The 20,309-nt window shown below is 41.2% G+C and overlaps 1 protein-coding gene and 1 pseudogene across 2 annotated transcripts in view; both read right to left on the reverse strand.

The window, feature by feature from the left end:
- DNAJC6 (DnaJ heat shock protein family (Hsp40) member C6) overlaps positions 1 to 20,309 on the reverse strand; it is a 148,193-nt gene that overhangs the window by 4,339 nt on the left and 123,545 nt on the right. For both annotated transcript variants that reach the window (XM_040627190.1, XM_008690770.2), the window contains exons 13-17: positions 20,112 to 20,246; positions 16,776 to 16,844; positions 9,344 to 9,463; positions 2,776 to 3,039; positions 774 to 916 (exon numbers count right to left, since the gene is read on the reverse strand). In XM_040627190.1, the coding sequence (XP_040483124.1) occupies positions 774 to 916; positions 2,776 to 3,039; positions 9,344 to 9,463; positions 16,776 to 16,844; positions 20,112 to 20,246 (731 nt within the window). The remainder of the gene's footprint in view (positions 1 to 773; positions 917 to 2,775; positions 3,040 to 9,343; positions 9,464 to 16,775; positions 16,845 to 20,111; positions 20,247 to 20,309) is intronic.
- Positions 18,050 to 18,681, reverse strand: LOC121101993 (annotated as a pseudogene).

Consider the following 20,309-nt stretch of genomic DNA (forward strand, 5'->3'; position numbering starts at 1 on the left):
AAGGTGAATGATGGCTACTCTCCCAAGTAACTAAATACCCTATACCAGCTAAATAACCAAGCACAGTTTAAAAGACATAAACCACTTTCTTTCAGAGAAAACTGTCAGAGTTTGCCTAATGCACAAATGTTATCGAGATGGAGTACAGAGTTTTAAAAGGAATATGAAACCTCTGTGGGGTTACATGAAGTAAAAGACACATGCAAACAAAGGATCCTATATTGCCCTCAAAAGAGAATCTATGTATCTTTAACAAATGTTCAGATCTGTCTGGAAATATGGTACTTTTTTTTTTCTTCAAAATATGTAAGATGGACTTGCTGTGCTAATCCTGGTTCTGGAGATCCTTTCATGCAGTGACAGATGAGAGAACCATCTCCTACTTAGTTCTAGTGTCAGCATATTTAGTATTTTGTCATGTAGGAATTTAACCTCTCCATTTGTGAAGGACATTCCAATTCTCTTGATCTTTTACAAATCCGTTCTCTACTACCTCACACAATTCATCCACATAACCACCCTTTTGTTTCCAAGCTAAACTGGGAGTACCTGGTTTACAATTTTTTTTTTTAATGGGGAAATATTCTTTTTCCCCAAATCCAATGTTACCTAGACTTCTAGAATCAAAACAGATAAAAGTAGAACAGCTCTGATTGAAAGTGGAGGGAAGCAGTGAGTAAAGCTGGAACCAGGAACAGTGAAGGTTTCACACCCGTGACCTTGTCACATGACTGTCACACCAAATAATCACACTGAGCCAGGGGCTCACTCACCTTTAATTTCTCAGGATCCATTTCCTTTGCCATTTCCTCCTTTCTCATCTCAGCTATTGTTCGAGGCCCCTTTTTGTCTTTGTGTGCGTTGAAACCTTGACCAGAAAGTAGGTCTTCAAAGTCAGCTGCTTTTTGTTTCCCTTCTGCAATAGAATTTTTGAAAAAATCATTATAATTTTTACTCTTCAACATAAAATCAACATAAAATCCCATATCCTCCTAACACTTAAGGTCTTTTTCACCAAGTCTGCTTGTGGCTTCACAATCTTTCTTAATGTTTGGAGAGGCAGCCTAGCATGGTGGCAAAGAGCCAAGTCTCTGGAGCTGGACTCTCCAGGCTTGCATTATAGCTCTGCCACTTACTCGGAATGTAACCTTGGGGCAAGTCACTTATCATCTGCATGCCTCAATTTCCTCATCTGTAAAACAGGGATGGTATTAACAATACTACTTACCTCATAGGGTTGTTGTGAAAATTGATAAGTTAACATTTTAAAGGTTTTAGAATAGTGCCTATTTAAGTGTTTATTAAATTAAAACAGAACCAAAACACAGAAATCCATGCTGTCAATGCCCATTGACCAAAGTTGGCATGTGAATTGAAACCCATTGCCATCTCAATACTGCACGACATTCTGGATACACACTCGCGCATGCACATGCTAAAATGTAAGTGCTCTGAGATGAGGGAATTTGTCTGTCTTGTTCACTGCCATAATCCCCAATGTTTTCTACACTGAAGATGGTCCATAAATATCTGCTGACTAAAGCCAATCACCTTACATCTACTCAAAATAAAAATGGAGGGAAAGCAACAAGACTCTATGGAATTGTCCAAGCAATGTCCACTGCTAACCCAAGAACAAACATGATGTTACATATTCCCAAAAAAAAAATCCATCACGTTATTATTTTGAGAAGGCACTTGTGTCATATCCAGTAGAGTGTGACGGTTAAGAGAAGGGGTTCTGGAGCCACATTGTCTGGGTTCCAATCTTGCCTTTGTCACTTACAAGCTGTACGGACTTAAGAAATTATTTATCTCTGCCACAGATTTTTTTTAATCTACGACATGGGGTTGGTTTTGAAGATTGTATGAAATAATACATGAAACTCCTTGAAATGGCACCTTACATCTAGTAAGCCCTCAATGTTAGCTACTGTTACTAGAAAAAGTAGAATTTCCTTTTCCACGTTCCATAGAGAGAAAGGCCTGTTTCCTCACCATGTCCTTATACATTTAGTTCTTGAGTGTGATCAAATCAATTGAAATGTAAAATACATTATAACAGCCATTTAACAAAACCAAATTTAACCATCCCTGTTAGGCAAAATACATTATTTTTTCCTTGTTATCAAGAATCCCATTCAAAAAAAGAAAAGAAAAGAAAAGAAAAGAATCTATTCAGAGTATCCTCTAGCCTTAGCTGTTGGCCCATTTTGTGTTCTTTTAACTTCCTTCCCAGAAGAGAGGGAAAAAACCATCACAGAAAACTTAATGATCTCAGAAACATCCACCAACCAGAGTATAAGCAAGACCAAATGTCCAAGACATACACTCCTCTAATTAGGATCCAAGGGCAAATATGAACAGTGCTTGCAAGGTTCCCAACCTTTCTCTTCTACCCCCCTTCCAAAGGAATAACACCTTCAAGAAACAGCCACCCCTCCATCCATACGCACTCAGTATTCAGTTAGTGCCTACTAAGCCAGGTGCTAATGATAACATGACACAGTCCCTGCTCTCCATCCGGTCTCCATGTGGAGAGAGACCGACAAGTGAACTAGCAGTCACAAAATGACCTAAGTGTTAAGAGCATGGTAAACCCCGGTGCTTCAGGCACAGAGTGGGAGGGAGGGATCATGGTGTGTCTCTACAACTATAAGATTCACTCAGAAGGCACTGGAATTCTTCTCTGTCTCCTTCTTCAGACACACAAACATACAGGTAGTATGACAATACAGGCTACCCTCTGGTCAGGCTACACACCATCATTCTTACCCAAATTAGCTGATCCTTTCCCACGTTCGTTCTGCCCCCCAGGCATGGCTGAGAAGCTCACATTGTAGTTGGGTCGGTTCTGGGGAGACGAGTGGGGGATGCTGGTCTGTGGCTTAGACTGTGTCTGCTGCCAGCCGTAGCCACCTCCCTGCTGCCACCCTCCCCCCATGGGCTGGGGAGATGCTTTCTGCGGTGAGCTGAGAGGTGGAAATCCTCCACCCAATCCAGTTGGTGTGGTGGGTTTGCTGGCAAATGAAGAACTACCTACAGAAACAAAAAGAGAGAGAGAGAGGAATGCTCTTTTGAGTAGCCTCTAATTCCGTTGTGCCAAGTTACTGTTTTCAGTGACTTTAGTGGAAATTACCTTGACTGATAGCACAATTCACCTTCCTAATAGTTAAAGAAATTGCAGGTATATATTTCCTTTAATCTCTACAGTAACATTTTTAGGTATGTATTAATAGCCCCATCATTTTCTTCAGATAAACAAACTGCAGTTCAGAGCAATTAAGTGATTTTCTCCAAGTCACACAGCCAACAAATGGCAGAACTGGAACTTGAATCCAAGTCTTTGACTCCAAGCCTGAAGAGCCCTGGCTTTTCACTGTGCCATCGCTTCTCTCCTTCCCACCTTCTAAGCACATTCTCCTTTTTCACTGGAAGAAAAACTACCAAATGACAAGAACAGAGAATAAAGCAAAATACATTCACTCACTAAGGTACAACTTACATGTCAACGATCAAGATTAATCATTGTTTGTTATAAGTACAAATGTGGTGAGTGCCCAGGAGTAAACAAAGATGTTTTGAAATTTCACAACTAGGTTTCAATTTCACACTTCTTGCATTTCATTGCAGGAGAGTAAACACAGCCAACACTATGACAACTTTGAACCAGGCAAAGGATCTTACTCAAGCTTTACAGAAATGATTATTAGTTTGTGCTGGGAATTCAAGTAGAATTCTGATTCCACAATCATCTAACTTTAAAATACTCACTGCATACATGCTGGGTTGTTTCCAAAACACAAAGACCAGGTATAGCTTGTGTTTAAAGAGGTAAAATGAGAAACTGGAATGTGGCGATCCCTAGGAACCCTTTCATGCACCAAACCCAAAGTAACGGTGCTAATAAAATAACTAACATTTATGTACAAAATACGTTTGTGTATATTACTGCTTTCAATCTATGCAACACTCTTAAGGAGGTAGGCAGTACTATTAATCCCACCTTATTTTTTTAATATATTTTTAAATCCATAAGTATTTATTTTTAATTTATTTTTATTTTAAATTTAATTTAATTAACATACAGTGTATGATTAGTTTCATAGGTAGAATTTAGTGATTCATCAGTTGCATATAACACCCAGTGCTCATTCTATCAAGTGCCCTCCTTAATGCCCATCACCCAGGTACCCATCCCCCCACCTACCTCCCCTCTAGCAACCTTCAGTTTGTTTCTGATAGTTTAAAGTCTCTCATGGTTTGTCTCCCTCTCTGATTTCGTCCTTTTCTTCCTCTGTGCTCATCTGATTTGTTTCTTAAATTCCACATATGAGTGAAATCATATGATATTTGTCTTTCCCTGACTGACTTATTTCACTTAGCATAATACCCTCTAGTTCCATCCACATCATTGCAAATGGCAAGATTTCATTCTTTTTGATGGCTGAGTAATATTCCGCTGTATACACACCACATCTTCTTTATCCATTCATCTGTCGATGGACATCTAGACTCTTTCTATAGTTTGGCTATTGTGGACATTGCTGCTATAAACATTGGGGTGCATGTGCCCCTTCAAATCACTGTTTGTAACCTTTGGATAAATATCTAATAGTACAACTGCTGATAGTTCTATTTTTAACTTTTTGAGGAACCTCCATACTGTCTTCCAGAGTGACTGTACCAGTTTGCATTCCCACCAACAGTGTAAGAGGATTCCCCTTTCTCCACATCCTTGCCAACATCTGTTGTTTCCTGAATTGTCAATTTTAGCCATTCCAACCGGTATCTCACCATGGTTTTGATTTGTATTTCTCTGATGCCAAGCGTTGTTGAGTGTTTTTTCATGTTGACCCCACTTTAAAAATGAGGAAATCCAAAACTCAGAGAAGTTTCCTGATGTGCTCATGATCACACAGCTAGTTAATGGTGCTGGGATCTGACTACAGGCAACCTACCTCCAAATACCATGCTCATTTGCTGCACCCATAATCCCTAATTCTTACCCAAATCTCTGAGCCTGTCGCCACAATTTGTCCCTTACTGTCTCTTCTCTCTATAGATCTTTCCCTTTATTCTCATCTAGGACTCCTTCTTCCTTCCCCACTGGGAATGCTGCATTATGGACACTGAGACTTGGAGTCAATCTGAGTTTGAGTCTCAGCTTTATCAACCATTCCTGCATGCATTCGTTCATCCATCCATCCATTCATTCATCAGTATTTATAGGCCATCTATGTGCCATCTACTGTGCTGGGCGCTGGGAATGCAGCACTGGGAATATGATCTATAGAGAATCCTTGCTTTCCTGAAGCTCAGTGAAAAACTTCACCTCACTGAGCCTCAGTTTCCTCATTTGTAAAACCAGAACTCCATCTATACCACAGGTATACCTAAAGACACAAAGGCTATATGAAAATATTTCACAAACCCTGAATTAAGCAAATTAAGAGGCATTATATTATAATATGATGCAAGTTCATATGCCCAGTGTACACTGGTACATCGTAAGGGCTCAATAAATACTTGGTAATAGGAAAAGGTAATGATGGAAGCTCTGAGGCTTGGCATTGCCCCCGTCAGTGTGTAACTCAGAGCATGAAGCCTCTTTCGTGAGCCCCTGGGCCCACCTGCCAACAGCACATCAACATACATCTTAGGCTGGGTATTCATTCTGCACTGGGATTTCATTTTACAGTTTCAGGAGGCTTACTGTCTTCCTTCTGAATACACACACACACACACACATACACACACGCATATATATATAATTTTAAAATTCAATAAATATGGAAAAGCCTAAAAACTAAAAAAAAAGAAAAACTTCCATATTCCCATTACGCTGCCATTTATTCATTTATTTATAAAACACTATCGAGCACCTTTCACATGCTAGGCTGCAGACACAGTGGTGAAAAGGCAAATGCTGATCCTGCTCTCAAGGGGCTCATCAACATTGTAGGTCTTTCTGATGCCTACTCTTCCAGAATATTCTCTACCCAGGTTCAGAAATTTAATTTTTAATGCTACCGAAGCAGAGAACTGACAAAAATGCAAAGCAACAGCTAAACCCAGAGGCCCCTGCTATCCTCATTAAAAGCTAAGGCAGTGGTTATCAGCCTTGGTCATGCATTTTAATCACCTGGGGAGCTTTTAAAACTCCCTACACTCAGGCCAAGACCAATTAGATCAGAATGTCTATGGGAGGCACTAAGGCATTGGTGTTCGCATCAGAATTGCTGAATGTGAAAATACCCTTAGGGGAAAGGACACTGTCTTTTGTCTTTCCTGAATTGCAGCTAAGTAATTTGAAAGTTGCATTTTAATCCTCAAAGCAATTGCCAAGGTGTCAAAAATTCTGGCTTGTATCCCTTGCTTACACGCCTCTTCACTGCGTGGCTTTAGGAAAGTCACTTAACTTTCCTAAATTATGTGACTTGAAAAGTGAAGAAATTTAGGAAACCAGTTTTCCCAGCAGTTGTAAGAATTACTACCTTTCAAAACTGACAAAGAACTCCTGAACTTCTCCCAACAGGTTTGTTGTTATAGTGATATGGGTGTAGCTATTCTGAAATTATTTTTATTGTGGGACACTTAGTGTTGTTGAGATCCAGGGCAACGGAAGACACATAGGTAGCATAGGGCAAGGCATGGAAGATCCCTGTGGTACTGGAAGGGATTTTATATATAGTTATACCCGCTCATCTCCTCTCTCTAGCTCCTGAAAGGCAGAGCAATGACACCCATCCCAGTACCAATGAACACACTTGGCACACAGACCTTGGTTTCCAAATGCCATTCTCTACAAAAAGGAATAAGGATTCCTTGGAGAATGACGGATTTTAGGACTGGGGAACAAATATTTCAAGACAAGCCTGGAACATCTTGTTGTGCCAAAAAGAAAGGAGTTTCTCAAAAACTGATGGACACAAGTTCAAAGGACATAGGAGCCAGAAAAAAAGGGGTTTTCACAAACCAAACCAAATCAGAGACGTGAACATTACAGAAAATAATGACAGTAATGAATCGAAAAAGAATCCATTGGTCCATTCTGATGAGAGACAGAGAAAGAAAAAGAGATTTTTTTTACAGTTGAATGCCAATTAATATACACAAAAAGAAGGGCAAAATCAGAAAATCACAATTTTGCAACCATCATAGTAATAACTGCTTCAGGCAAGAATCATTAATGACTGCTAAAACCAGTAGCTAAATCAGATGGAGAATAGGATATTCTCAGATAGGATAGTCTCAAATGATCTCCAGATTATTCACCAATTACAAAGGGAAAAAATGATGACTTTGTAATGAAGAAACCTGGCAGACACCCTCTAAAGCAAGTGACCACAGTCAGTATCAAATCCAAATTGAGGCTTTCTCAACTGGCCTACATCCTTCAAGGATCCCTGTCATGAAAAGCCAAAAAAAAAAAGGCAAAGGGATGATTCCAGATTAAATGTTCTAAAAGGACATGACAACTAAATGCAGAATGTGATGCTGGATTTTTAAGAAGAACTTTCTATAAAGATCACCTCTTCAGAAGGCCTTTCCTAACCACTTGATACCTAAAATAACACCACAGGCCAACCACCACTCACACACTTTCTGCTTTTTTTTCATAGCGCTTACAGTGGGGCTTTGAGTGTGAGCTCCAGAGCTTCAGGGGTCCCATGCTGAAACCATGGGACTTGGGTGTGTTACTTCATCGTTTGTGCCCTAGTGAACTCATCTGCAAAATGAGGATACCAGTCCCAGTACTTCAAAAGATTACTGAGGAGATTAAATGAAATGGTAGATGTAAAACCCTTAAAATAGCATTGTTATTTTTTTATTATTTGACACCATATTATATATTTATTCATTTGCTGTTTCCTTCCCCTTCTAGAAGATAGGGTTTAGGAAGGTGTGAATTTTGGTTTGGCTTTGTTTGTTTCGTTGGTTTATATTAAGACAATGTTAGCACACAGACAGCGCTCAGTAAATAGTTGTGGGATGGATAAAAAATGAACGGTGAATAAGATTTTATTTGAAGTAGAATTTCACCTGATGTTATTATTTTAATTTTAATTTTTATTTATTTATTTATTTATTTATTTATTTATTTATTTATTTATTTATTTGACAGAGATAGAGACAGCCAGCGAGAGAGGGAACACAAGCAGGGGGAGTGGGAGAGGAAGAGCAGGCTCCCAGCAGAGGAGCCTGATGTGGGGCTCGATCCCATAACGCCGGGATCACGCCCTGAGCCAAAGGCAGGCGCCCAACCGCTGTGCCACCCAGGCGCCCCTCACCTGATGTTATTATTTTAAAATTTGAAATGTACGTTAAGAAGGAAAAGAAAGGAAAAGGAAAGAAATGAAAATGACTTGGAGAGTTTTTAAAAGAAAAAAACATTCTAAAGAGTGTATGATGGAAGGTCGAGATTCTGACACAATTCCTGGCAAAAATGGAGTCATGCTCTCATTCCCTGCAGACGATTTGGCTCTAAAGCTTCCGAAGCTTCAGAAGGGCTCTCTTGAGAACCTAAACTATCAGCATGGTCAATTCAAAGCTTTGTGTCAGGGATACCCTATCCTTATTTAATTCCACACTGCCCAGAGGAAGAAGGAAAAAGGAGGAAGAAAAGGTTTCATGACATACTAGTCCAACGAACTGTTCCTTGGAAAATATGGTTCCTTAGTGAGATGGTCTGAGAACCCTGCAAACTGTATCCTTTTGGGGAACATCACCATGAACAGTTATGCTCAGAAGTTTCTGCAGTAATCAAAGTCCACTAAACTCAGTGCTTCCAAAATTACTTGCTCATGGAACACTTATCCTGCAACAATGATTAGCATATGATGAGAAACACTTTGAAAATACTATATGGAGTCTATTTTCTGTATGGAATTTTACAAACTGACCCGAGAGCACCGTAGTCAGCGGAGAGAAGAGGGATGCGGACATGAGGATCTCAGGGGTACCATCACAGGAAGGCCTGTGCATCGTGGGCCCCATACGGCACAAATTTATCTGACCAGCCTCATTTTTCAGCATTTCCCTACGCGTTCGTTACCTTTGCTGCAGCCAGCCTCCATTATCAGGTGCTCCTGAAGGTTCTGACTGCACTCCTGTTACTAATCCAAAGTTAGGCATTGGAGAAATGGTTTACTAGGAGTTCATTCCAACCCAGTATTTGAAGCCTGTTTTCTTTTTTAAAAAGCCCATCTCAGGTTTTAGAGTATTGCTTAAGAACACATACTATTTTAGGTTCCAGCTTGTTGTTAACACCAAAGATTTAGATGTAAGGCTTTGTGGCCAAAGTAAATGCTACTTATATCTTAATCTGCTGAGTTCGTACCTAGTGTCCCAAGGTCAGCAAAAGGATCCAGAGTCTGTGGTTTGTTTTGATGCGTGGGTGTGCCATGCGAGGATCCCGTGGGGCTGGTGGCAGCGGACTTGCTTCCCACTCCAAAGCTTCCTGAAAAGGAAATAAAATCATTGAAAATGAGTTAGTTGTCTGAGACTGAATTCTGAAATTCAGAAATCTACAGCTACTGCTCATCTTGTTCTGAGGGCAAATTAGGACAGGGTTTGCAAATATGTTAGAAGTTGCTAGACCTTATTCCTCTGACCTAAGTGAATAGTGGCCTGGAGCGGAGACAAGGAACAGAGAAGGCATATGTCATTTCCTGGCCATCCGTTGGAACTAGTATGTCCAGGGTCTACCTCTTATGTCACCTGACTGCATTCTTTCCCGTGGGGTTTGGAGTCAGGCCTGGATGTGGATTCTAGCTCTGCTACTTCCTAGCTGAGCAACTTGGCATGTTGCTTAACTTCTCTGAGCTTCAACATTTTCTCAATGGTTAAATAAGGAAATAGCAACTGCTTCAAAAAGTTGCTATTATAGTGTGTGTGTGTGTGTGTGTGTGTGTGTGTGTGTGTGTGTGTGTGTGTGTGTTAACTTGCACAGCACTGGAAACGCAATCATTCAAGATGGCTCTCAAGAAATGCCATATTAGCGATGAGAAAGATAATTTATTTATTGCAAATTCAACACTAAAACAAATCCTTTGTTAAGAAAGAAGACTATTCAGATTATTCAGTATCTACTCGAGGCCAGAAAATTTCATATAAGCTATGTCACTTAAACTTATACAACTGTGTGGGACAAGAATTATGAACCCTATTTTACACACTAAAAAGTGGAGTTTCCGTCTTATAAAAAATCTGAGTGCTTCTAAGTGGTTGAGTTAGCTCTATACCCAGATTTGTCCAATTCTATTGTCAAGATACAGCAAATGAAACCGAGAAGAGTGAAAGAATGTATAAAACACACTGCTGAGCGAGGAGTTAAGATGGCGGAGGAGTAGGAGACACCGTTTTCAGCCGGTCCTCTGAGTCGAGCTGGATAGGTACCAGACCAGCCTAAACAACCACGGAACCAGCCTAAACAACCACGGAACCACCCTGAGACGCAGGAAGACGCATCTGGATCTCTACAAATGAATATCTCCAGCGCTGAGTATTGAGGTACGAAGCGGGGAGCCATGAAACTGTGCACAGATATCGGAAGATAAACGGAAGGGGGAGGGAGCCGCCGCGTTCGGGCGCCGGGAAGCGGTAGCCACTTGCACGGGGGAGCGGGCGGGGCTCGCGGACGGCACCCGCAAAACAGCAGACTGAGACCGTGAGCCGGGTGCGCGCGCCACCAGGCATCTCGCGGAACCCCGGAATCCTGGTGCGCTCACTGGATCTAGACTGAGACCGGGAGATCCGGGAGCGCGCGCGGGGCGGCTGGCGGCTGGCGGCATTAGAAACACAAAGGACAGAGAGCAGCGCAGCCCTGGAAGTGAGGGCTGGGACGCCGGGTGTGGGGCGCACATCCCGGGACGCTGCAGGGTTGAGCAGCACCAACAGAAACAGAGTTAAAGTGGCCAGAACATTAGTAGAGAACGGGCCGCAATCCTTCTGTTCCGTGACAGAGGCTGAAATTTGGCCGCTGCTGCTCTGACTCTCAGAAGAGGCACAGCAAACCGCCAGGGAAAGCCGCCAGAGAACAAAAGCCTGGAAATACCGGCTCAGAGAGTGCCCATCCCCATCCCCCCTCGCAGGGGACACGGAGACTCTACCCAAACAGGGTTGCCTGAGTATCGGCGCGGCAGGCCCCTCCCCCAGAACACAGAAGGCAGGCTGAAAAATCAAGAAGCCCACAACCCGGGCGCCTGGGTGGCGCAGTCATTGAGCGCCTGCCTTCGGCTTAGGGCGTGATCCCGGCGTTCCGGAAAGGAGTCCCTCATCGGGCTCCTCCGCTGGGAGCCTGCTTCTTCCTCTCCCACTCCCCTGCTTCTGTTCCCTCTCTCGCTGGTTGGCTGCCACATAAATAAATAAATAAAATCTTTAAAGAAGAAGCCCACATCCCTAAGATCCCTATAAAACAAGGGGCACGGCCTGGGACCCAGTCAATAATTTGGGCTCTGGAAACCCCGCAACCTCTCTTCATCAGAATGACAAGAAGGAGAAGCCCCCCCCAGCAAAGAAAAGACAGTGATTCTGTGGCCTCTGCCACAGAAATAATGGATATGGATGTAACCAAATTATCAGAAATGGAATTCAGAGTAACGATGGTCAAAATGATGAGTAGAATTGAAAAAACTATTAACGAAAAGGTTACTGAGAATATAGAATCCCTAAGGACAGAAATGAGAGCGAATCTGACAGAAATTAAAAATTCTATGAGCCAAATGCAGGCAAAACTAGAGGCTCTGACGGCCAGGGTCGCAGAAGCAGAGGAACGGGTTAGTGAATTGGAGGATGGGTTAATAGAGGAAAAAATGAAAATAGAAGATGGTCTTAAAAAAATCCACGCCCACGAATGTAGGTTACGGGAGATTACTGACTCAATGAAACGATCCAATGTTAGAATCATCGGCATCCCCGAGGGGGTGGAGAAAAACAGAGGTCTAGAAGAGATATTTGAACAAATTGTAGCTGAAAACTTCCCTAATCTAGCAAGGGAAACAAACATTCGTGTCCAAGAGGCAGAGAGGACCCCTCCCAAGCTCAACCACGACAAACCTACGCCACGTCACGTCATAGTGCAATTCGCAAATATTAGATGCAAGGATACAGTATTGAAAGCGGCCAGGGCAAAGAAATTTCTCACGTACCAAGGCAAAAGCATCAGAATTACGTCAGACCTGTCTACACAGACCTGGAATGAGAGAAAGGGTTGGGGGAGCATATTTAAAGCTCTTTCAGAGAAAAACATGCAGCCAAGGATCCTTTATCCAGCAAGGCTGTCATTCAGAATTGATGGAGAAATAAAGACATTTCAGAATCGCCAGTCACTAACCAATTTTGTAACCACGAAACCAGCCCTACAGGAGATATTACGGGGGGTTCTATAAAAGTAAAAAGGCCCCAAGAGTGATACAGAACAGAAAGTCACAGCCAATACAAACAAAGACTTTACTGGCAACATGGCAACATTAAAATCATATCTCTCAGTAATCAGTCTTAATGTAAATGGTTTGAACCATCCCATAAAACGCCACAGGGTTGCAGATTGGATAAAAAGAAATGACCCATCCATTTGCTGTCTACAAGAGACTCATTTCGAACCCAAAGATGCATTCAGACTGAGAGTAAGGGGATGGAGTACCATCTTTCACGCAAATGGACCTCAAAAGAAAGCTGGGGTAGCAATTCTCATATCAGATAAATTGGATTTTAAACTACAGACTATAGTTAGAGATGCAGAAGGGCACTATATTATTCTTAAGGGAAGTATTCAACAAGTGGATATGACAATTATAAATATATATGCCCCCAACAGGGGAGCAGCAAGATACACAAGCCAACTCTTAACCAGAATAAAGAGACATATAAATAAAAATACATTAATAGTAGGGGACCTCAACACTCCACTCTCAGAAATAGACAGAACACCCTGGCAAAAACTAAGCAAAGAATCAAAGGCTTTGAATGCCATACTCGACGAGTTGGACCTCATAGATATATATAGAACACTACACCCCAGAACCAAAGAATACTCATTCTATTCTAATGCCCATGGAACATTCTCAAGAATAGACCATGTTCTGGGACACAAAACAGGTCTCAACCGATACCAAAAGATTGAAATTATCCCCTGCATATTCTCAGACCACAACGCTCTGAAATTGGAACTCAACCACAAGGAAAAATTTGGAAGAAACTCAAACACTTGGAGACTAAGAACCATCCTGCTCAGGAATGACTCGATAAACCAGGAAATCAAAAATCAAATTAAACAATTTATGGAGACCAATGAGAATGAAAATACAACAGTCCAAAACCTATGGGATACTGCAAAGGCAGTCCTAAGGGGGAAATACATAGCCATCCAAGCCTCACTCAAAAGAATAGAAAAATCTAAAATGCAGTTTTTATATTCTCACCTCAAGAAGCTGGAACAGCAACAGAGGGACAGGCCTAATCCACGCACGAGGAAGCAGTTGACCAAAATTAGAGCTGAAATCAATCAAGCAGAAACCAGAAGTACAGTAGAGCAGATCAACAGGACTAGAAGCTGGTTCTTTGAGAGAATCAATAAAATTGACAGACCACTGGCAAGACTTATCCAAAAGAAAAGAGAAAGGACCCAGATTATTAAAATTATGAATGAAAAAGGAGAGGTCACGACGAACACCATTGAAATTGGAAGGATTATTAGAAATTTTTATCAACAGCTATATGCCAATAAACTAAGCAATCTGGAAGAGATGGAATCCTTCCTGGAAACCTATAAACTACCAAGATTGAAACCGGAAGAAATTGATTCCTTAAACAGGCCAATTAATTATGAAGAAATTGAGTCAGTGATAAACAACCTTCCAAATAACAAAACTCCAGGCCCGGACGGTTTTCCTGGGGAATTCTACCAAACATTCAAAGAAGAAATAATACCTATTCTCCTAAAGCTATTTCAAAAAATAGAAACAGAAGGAAAGCTACCAAACTCATTCTATGAGGCCAATATTACCTTGATCCCCAAACCAGGCAAAGACCCCCTCAAAAAGGAGAATTACAGACCGATTTCCCTAATGAATATGGACGCCAAAATCCTCAACAAGATACTTGCTAATAGAATCCAACAGTACATTAAAAGGATTATCCATCACGATCAAGTGGGATTCATACCTGGGATGCAAGCGTGGTTCAATATTCGCAAATCAATCAGCGTGATACATCATATCAACAAGAAAAGACTCAGGAACCATATGATCCTCTCAATCGATGCCGAAAAAGCATTTGACAAAATACAGCATCCTTTCCTGATTAAAACCCTTCAGAGTGTAGGAATAGAAGGTACATTTCTCAATCTCATAAAAGCCATCTATGAAAAGCCTACTGCAAATATTATTCTCAATGGGGAAAAGCTGGAAGCCTTTCCCTTAAGATCAGGAACTCGACAAGGATGCCCACTCTCGCCACTATTATTCAACATAGTACTAGAAGTCCTTGCAACAGCAATCAGACGACAAAAAGGGATCAAAGGTATTCAAATTGGCAAAGAAGAAGTCAAAATGTCTCTCTTTGCAGATGACATGATACTCTATATGGAAAACCCAAAAGAAGCCACTCCCAAACTATTAGAAGTTATAGAGCAATTCAGTAACGTGGCGGGATACAAAATCAATGCTCAGAAATCAGTTGCATTTCTATACACGAATAACGAGACCGAAGAAAGAGAAATTAGGGAATCCATCCCATTTACAATAGCACCAAAAACCATACGTTACCTTGGAATTAACTTAACCAGAGACGTAAAGGACCTATATTCTAGAAACTATAAATCACTCTTGAAAGACATTGAGGAAGACATAAAAAGATGGAAAGATATTCCATGCTCATGGATTGGAAGAATTAACATAGTTAAAATGTCCATGCTACCCAGAGCAATCTACACTTTCAATGCTATCCCGATCAAAATACCGAGGACATTTTTCAAAGAACTGGAACAAATAGTCCTTAAATTTGTATGGAAACAGAAAAGGCCCCGAATCTCCAAGGAACTGTTGAAAAGGAAAAACAAAGCTGGGGGCATCACAATGCCGGATTTCGAGCTGTACTACAAAGCTGTGATCACAAAGACAGCATGGTACTGGCACAAAAACAGACACATAGACCAATGGAACAGAATAGAGAGCCCAGAAATGGACCCTCGGCTCTTTGGGCAACTAATATTTGATAAAGCAGGAAAAAACATCCGGTGGGAAAAAGACAGTCTCTTCAATAAATGGTGCTGGGAAAATTGGACAGCTACATGCAAAAGAATGAAACTTGACCACTCTCTCACACCATACACAAAAATAAACTCCAAATGGATGAAAGACCTCGATGTGAGACAGGAATCCATCAAAATTCTAGAGGAGAACATAGGCAGCAACCTCTACGACATCGGCCAAAGCAACCTTTTTCATGACACATCCCCAAAGGCAAGAGAAACAAAAGATAAAATGAATTTATGGGACTTCATCAAGATTAAAAGTTTCTGCACAGCCAAGGAAACAGTCAGAAAAACTAAGAGGCAGCCCACGGAATGGGAGAATATATTTGCAAATGACACTACAGATAAAGGACTGGTATCCAAGATCTACAAAGAACTTCTCAAACTCAATACACGAGAAACAAATAAACAAATCAAAAAATGGGCAGAAGATATGAACAGACACTTTTCCAATGAAGACATACAAATGGCTAACAGACACATGAAAAAATGTTCAAAATCATTAGCCATCAAGGAAATTCAAATCAAAACCACACTGAGATACCACCTTACGCCAGTTAGAATGGCAAAAATAGACAAGGCAAGAAACAACAATTGTTGGAGAGGATGTGGAGAAAGGGGATCCCTCCTACATTGTTGGTGGGAATGCAAGTTGGTACAGCCACTCTGGAAAACAGTGTGGAGGTCCCTTAAAAAGTTAAAAATTGAGCTACCCTATGATCCAGCCATTGCACTACTGGGTATTTACCCCAAAGATACAGACGTAGTGAAGAGAAGGGCCATATGCACCCCAATGTTCATAGCAGCAATGTCCACAATAGCTAAATCGTGGAAGGAGCCGAGATGCCCTTCAACAGATGACTGGATTAAGAAGTTGTGGTCCATATATACAATGGAATATTACTCAGCTATCAGAAAGAACGAGTTCTCAACATTTGCTACAACATGGACAGCACTGGAGGAGATAATGCTAAGTGAAATAAGTCAAGCAGAGAAAGACAACTATCATATGATTTCTCTCATCTATGGAACATAAGAACTAGGATGATCAGTAGGGAAAGAAAGGGATAAAGAAGGGGGGGGTAATCAGAAGGGGGAGTGAAACATGAGAGACTATGGACTATGAGAAACAAACTGAGGACTTCAGAGGGGAGGGGGGTGGGGGAATGGGATAGACCGGTGATGGGTAGTAAGGAGGGCACGTATTGCATGGTGCACTGGGTGTTATACACAACTAATGAATCATCGAGCCTTACATCGGAAACCGGGGATGTACTGTATGGTGACTAACATAATATAATAAAAAATCATTAAAAAAAATAAAAAAAAATAAAAAAAAAAACAACACACTGCTATCATGTCGTCAAAGGCAATGTGAAAAGCCCCACCAGAAGGTGAGTCTTTAGGAAGTTCCATAGGCGGGGCTATAAGACTCTGCAGGTACTCATGACCGCTCGGGCGGAGGATTATGCTCTAGCAATTGGCTAAATGTGCACAAAAATAACCTGTTGACTTTTACCTGGTTTGGTATGCCAATCCCAACCTCCTGAAACATCTGGCTGAATGTTCACAGCAGGTGTGCTAGAAGCTGCAAGTGGGAAGAAGAAAAAGAATCGTAAGAAAATAGCCGCGAACCTCCATTCCTGAGTTCACACGGAAAAACGCTGCCCCTTCCATGAAGCCTGCCTGACCTGCCAAGGTCCCAAGTGATTCATCTCTGCTTCTGAGCACTCCCAACATTCTGCAACACTGGTATTTTGTGCCTTCGTCTATGGTTACTTACATGACAGTTGGTAGAACCCAGATACTGTTTGTTTCTCTTCCTTCTTTGGCTTACCTATATTCTACTTCCATCCACACTTTGAGTTGTAACTGTGCATATGTCTGTCTCCATTAAATTGTCAGTTCCTTAAAGGCAAGAACTATCTTATTCATCTTTGTGTGTCCTACCTCTACATTTAACACAAAGTCAGGGGCCAATAAGAAAAGGTAAAAAAGAAACTTGAACTCCATTTGCCTTACGTTGGTATTAATAAGTGTATTAGAGCCATGACCGGCTTAGAACTGAAATTTTGTTTTCTCCTCTGCTGTGACTGAATGGAGAATGATGTCAATCAGAGCATGTATTGAGCACTATCTATATACATCATCTACCATGCCGGTGTCACAGTTCATTGTCACTCAAAACTAACTTCCTGCAGTTTCAAGAGACATCATTCTGACCCTCTCAAAATTCCAAATGTAAAATTTAAAAGAAATGTTCAGCTACAGAGAATCAGGTACATTCGAGGAATACACATTGGTAGAGTAAGATTTTTCTGAATCTATAAAATCCAAATAAGAAACAAGAGACCATAAGAAAGAATTTCTTTTTAAGGTACCTGTAGGTTCTGTCCATAAAATCAGTGAGTAAAATGAAAACATTAAACTTACATGGCAAATAGTATTAAACACACACACACACACATACACACACACACATACACACACACACACACACCACCCCCCCACCCCCACCACCAAAAGAAACATCAAAGCACCAAAATTAGCATTTGCCTGTTTTGTTTGCTTAGTACCAACCAAGACATCTTGTACCTTCCCATCATTAAGTTAAAAAGAACATGCCCTTATCAGTCATAATAGTTCTTTCCTTTCTATTTCTCTTCTACCACAGTAACCCATGACAACCACGGTGGAAATTAGACAATTTTGCTAACATTTGCTATTTGATTTCCTTTAAACTCTGATCTTAGTCTTTTATACAACTAGGATATAGAAATAGGTGTTAGAACTTCAACTTTGGGGTTTTTTTCCTATGGTGAAAAAATTTATATTTAGATTTAGCCAGCTGGACTCAGTTAAGATGACCCCAATTCTGTTGGCAACATCCTAAGCATCATAGTCAGGAGCCATCGAACATAGGCCTTTTTCTCCCCATCAGGTCTGATAAAGGTGTTGACCTTGGCCACGTCAGTGTCATAGAGCTTCTTCACAGCCTGTTTGATCTGCTGCTTGTTGGTCTTGACATCCACAGTGAACACAAGTGTGTTGTTGTCTTCTATTTTCTTCATGGCTAACTCAGTAGTCAGGGGGAGCTTCAGGATGGCATAGTGATCAAGCTTGTTTCTCCTGGGGTGCTCTTTCAAGGATATTTGGGCTGCCTTCAGAGACGCAGTGTCTTGGGTCATTGGAACGCAAGTGACATGCAGATCTTTTTTCGTGTGACGGTGGACGCCTTTCAGCAGTGCTTTCTTGGCCTTCAAAGCCTTTGCTTGGGCCTGGGCTTTGGGAGGGGCAGGGGCTTTCTTCTTAGCCTTAGGCACCATCTTTGTGAAAGGCAAACTTCAACTTTTTTACTAATCAAGCCCACAAATCCTTATGACCACCCACCATATTAAGGCACCGTACTAGAGAACAGAGAACTAAAAGACATTGTCTAGGGGCGCCTGGGTGGCACAGCGGTTAAGCGTCTGCCTTTGGCTCAGGGCGTGATCCCGGCGTTATGGGATCGAGCCCCACATCAGGCTCTTCCGCTATGAGCCTGCTTCTTCCTCTCCCACTCCCCCTGCTTGTGTTCCCTCTCTCGCTGGCTGTCTCTATCTCTGTCAAATAAATAAATAAAATCTTTAATAAATAAATAAATAATAAAAAATAAAAGACATTGTCTAGCCTCAAGAAATTTAAAATCTGTTAAAGATATAGGAACATACAGATGAAAAGGTAATCACCTACTATTTTAAATCTCTGTTTTGCCTTTTATTATGGTTATTTACTTTTTCTTCCAACACTATGCCCCAAGTGATTGTTGTCTTCAGAGTAGATGTTCAATAAATATCTGTAGAACTCAAAGGCAATATTTCAAGAAATCAAGGGGATGCCTTGTAGAAGTCAGAAGCGGGCAACCTGACAGCTCAGTCTGACCTATATGTTATCCTGTATGAAGATGATGCAACTAACCCACTAACATAGACTAATTGTTTTTCCAGCAAGGACAGTGGAAAATTCTTTTTAGTCACTGGCATGACACCGGTCAAAAGAAGTATCGCAACAAAACAAAGGGGGGTTAACTGGCTGAGAGTGGGTGATAAGCATCTTCTCACCAATTCACAAGAACCAGAGAACTGAGTCCAGAATTGCCATGCTGAACTATGAACATCTGTACCCATGGGACACAACAGATGGTATTCTTAAGAAAACTATAAGTTCAAAGTATTAAAACTGGAAAAATATATAACCTTATTAATGCTATCACTATGCATCAAAGAGACTTAGGAAAAAATGAGTTAATTCATTTTTTATTTACATATTGTATGGGAAGATAGATAACACCTACTATGTGCCCATAATTTTTCTAGGCCCTAGGGAAGCATTAATGAACAAAACAAACAAAACTCCCTGCTTTTGTGAGCTCATATTCTAGTGGGGAGAGATGGAGATAAAATAGAAACATAACACATAAATTACTGAGTATATTGTAAGTTGATATATAAGATGGAAAGAAAAATCTAGAACAGGGGCACGGAGATGAGTTGTGATATGCAATGGGGCAGTTGGAGTAGACCCCACTGAGAAGGTGCCAGGTGAGCAAAGATCAAAAGAGGTGAATGATTTAGTCATGCCAATGCCTGGGGAAGAGGGGACAGCCAGTACAACTCCATTATGGCTAGAATGGAGAGAGCAAGAGGGAGAAGACATGAGGTCACAGCATTGGGGTGCAGCGAGAGCACATAGGGCCACATACGCCATTTCGATGACTCTCACCCTCTCCCTCTGCCCCTCTCCCCGCTCACACATTCTCTCTCTCCCTAAATAAATAAATAAAATCTTTAAGAAATTAATTCAAATACATTTTTACCATGCACTGTAGGTGAAGGACTTCTTGTAGGCTGAAGAAAGGGGTCACTGGAAGCACTGGACGTGGTCAGAAAAGAACCCAGCAAATCCTGACCTGATGGTTTAGAAGGTGCTCCAAATGGGTCAAAGGCGGCACCTAGACAACAGCAGGAAAAACATGTTTCTTTGTCGTGTGAGTTCATTCATTACATTAATATTG

The sequence above is a fragment of the Ursus maritimus genome, unplaced genomic scaffold, assembly GCF_017311325.1.
Source record: "Ursus maritimus isolate PB19 unplaced genomic scaffold, ASM1731132v1 scaffold_12, whole genome shotgun sequence".
In the NCBI taxonomy this organism is placed as follows: Eukaryota; Metazoa; Chordata; class Mammalia; order Carnivora; family Ursidae; genus Ursus; species Ursus maritimus.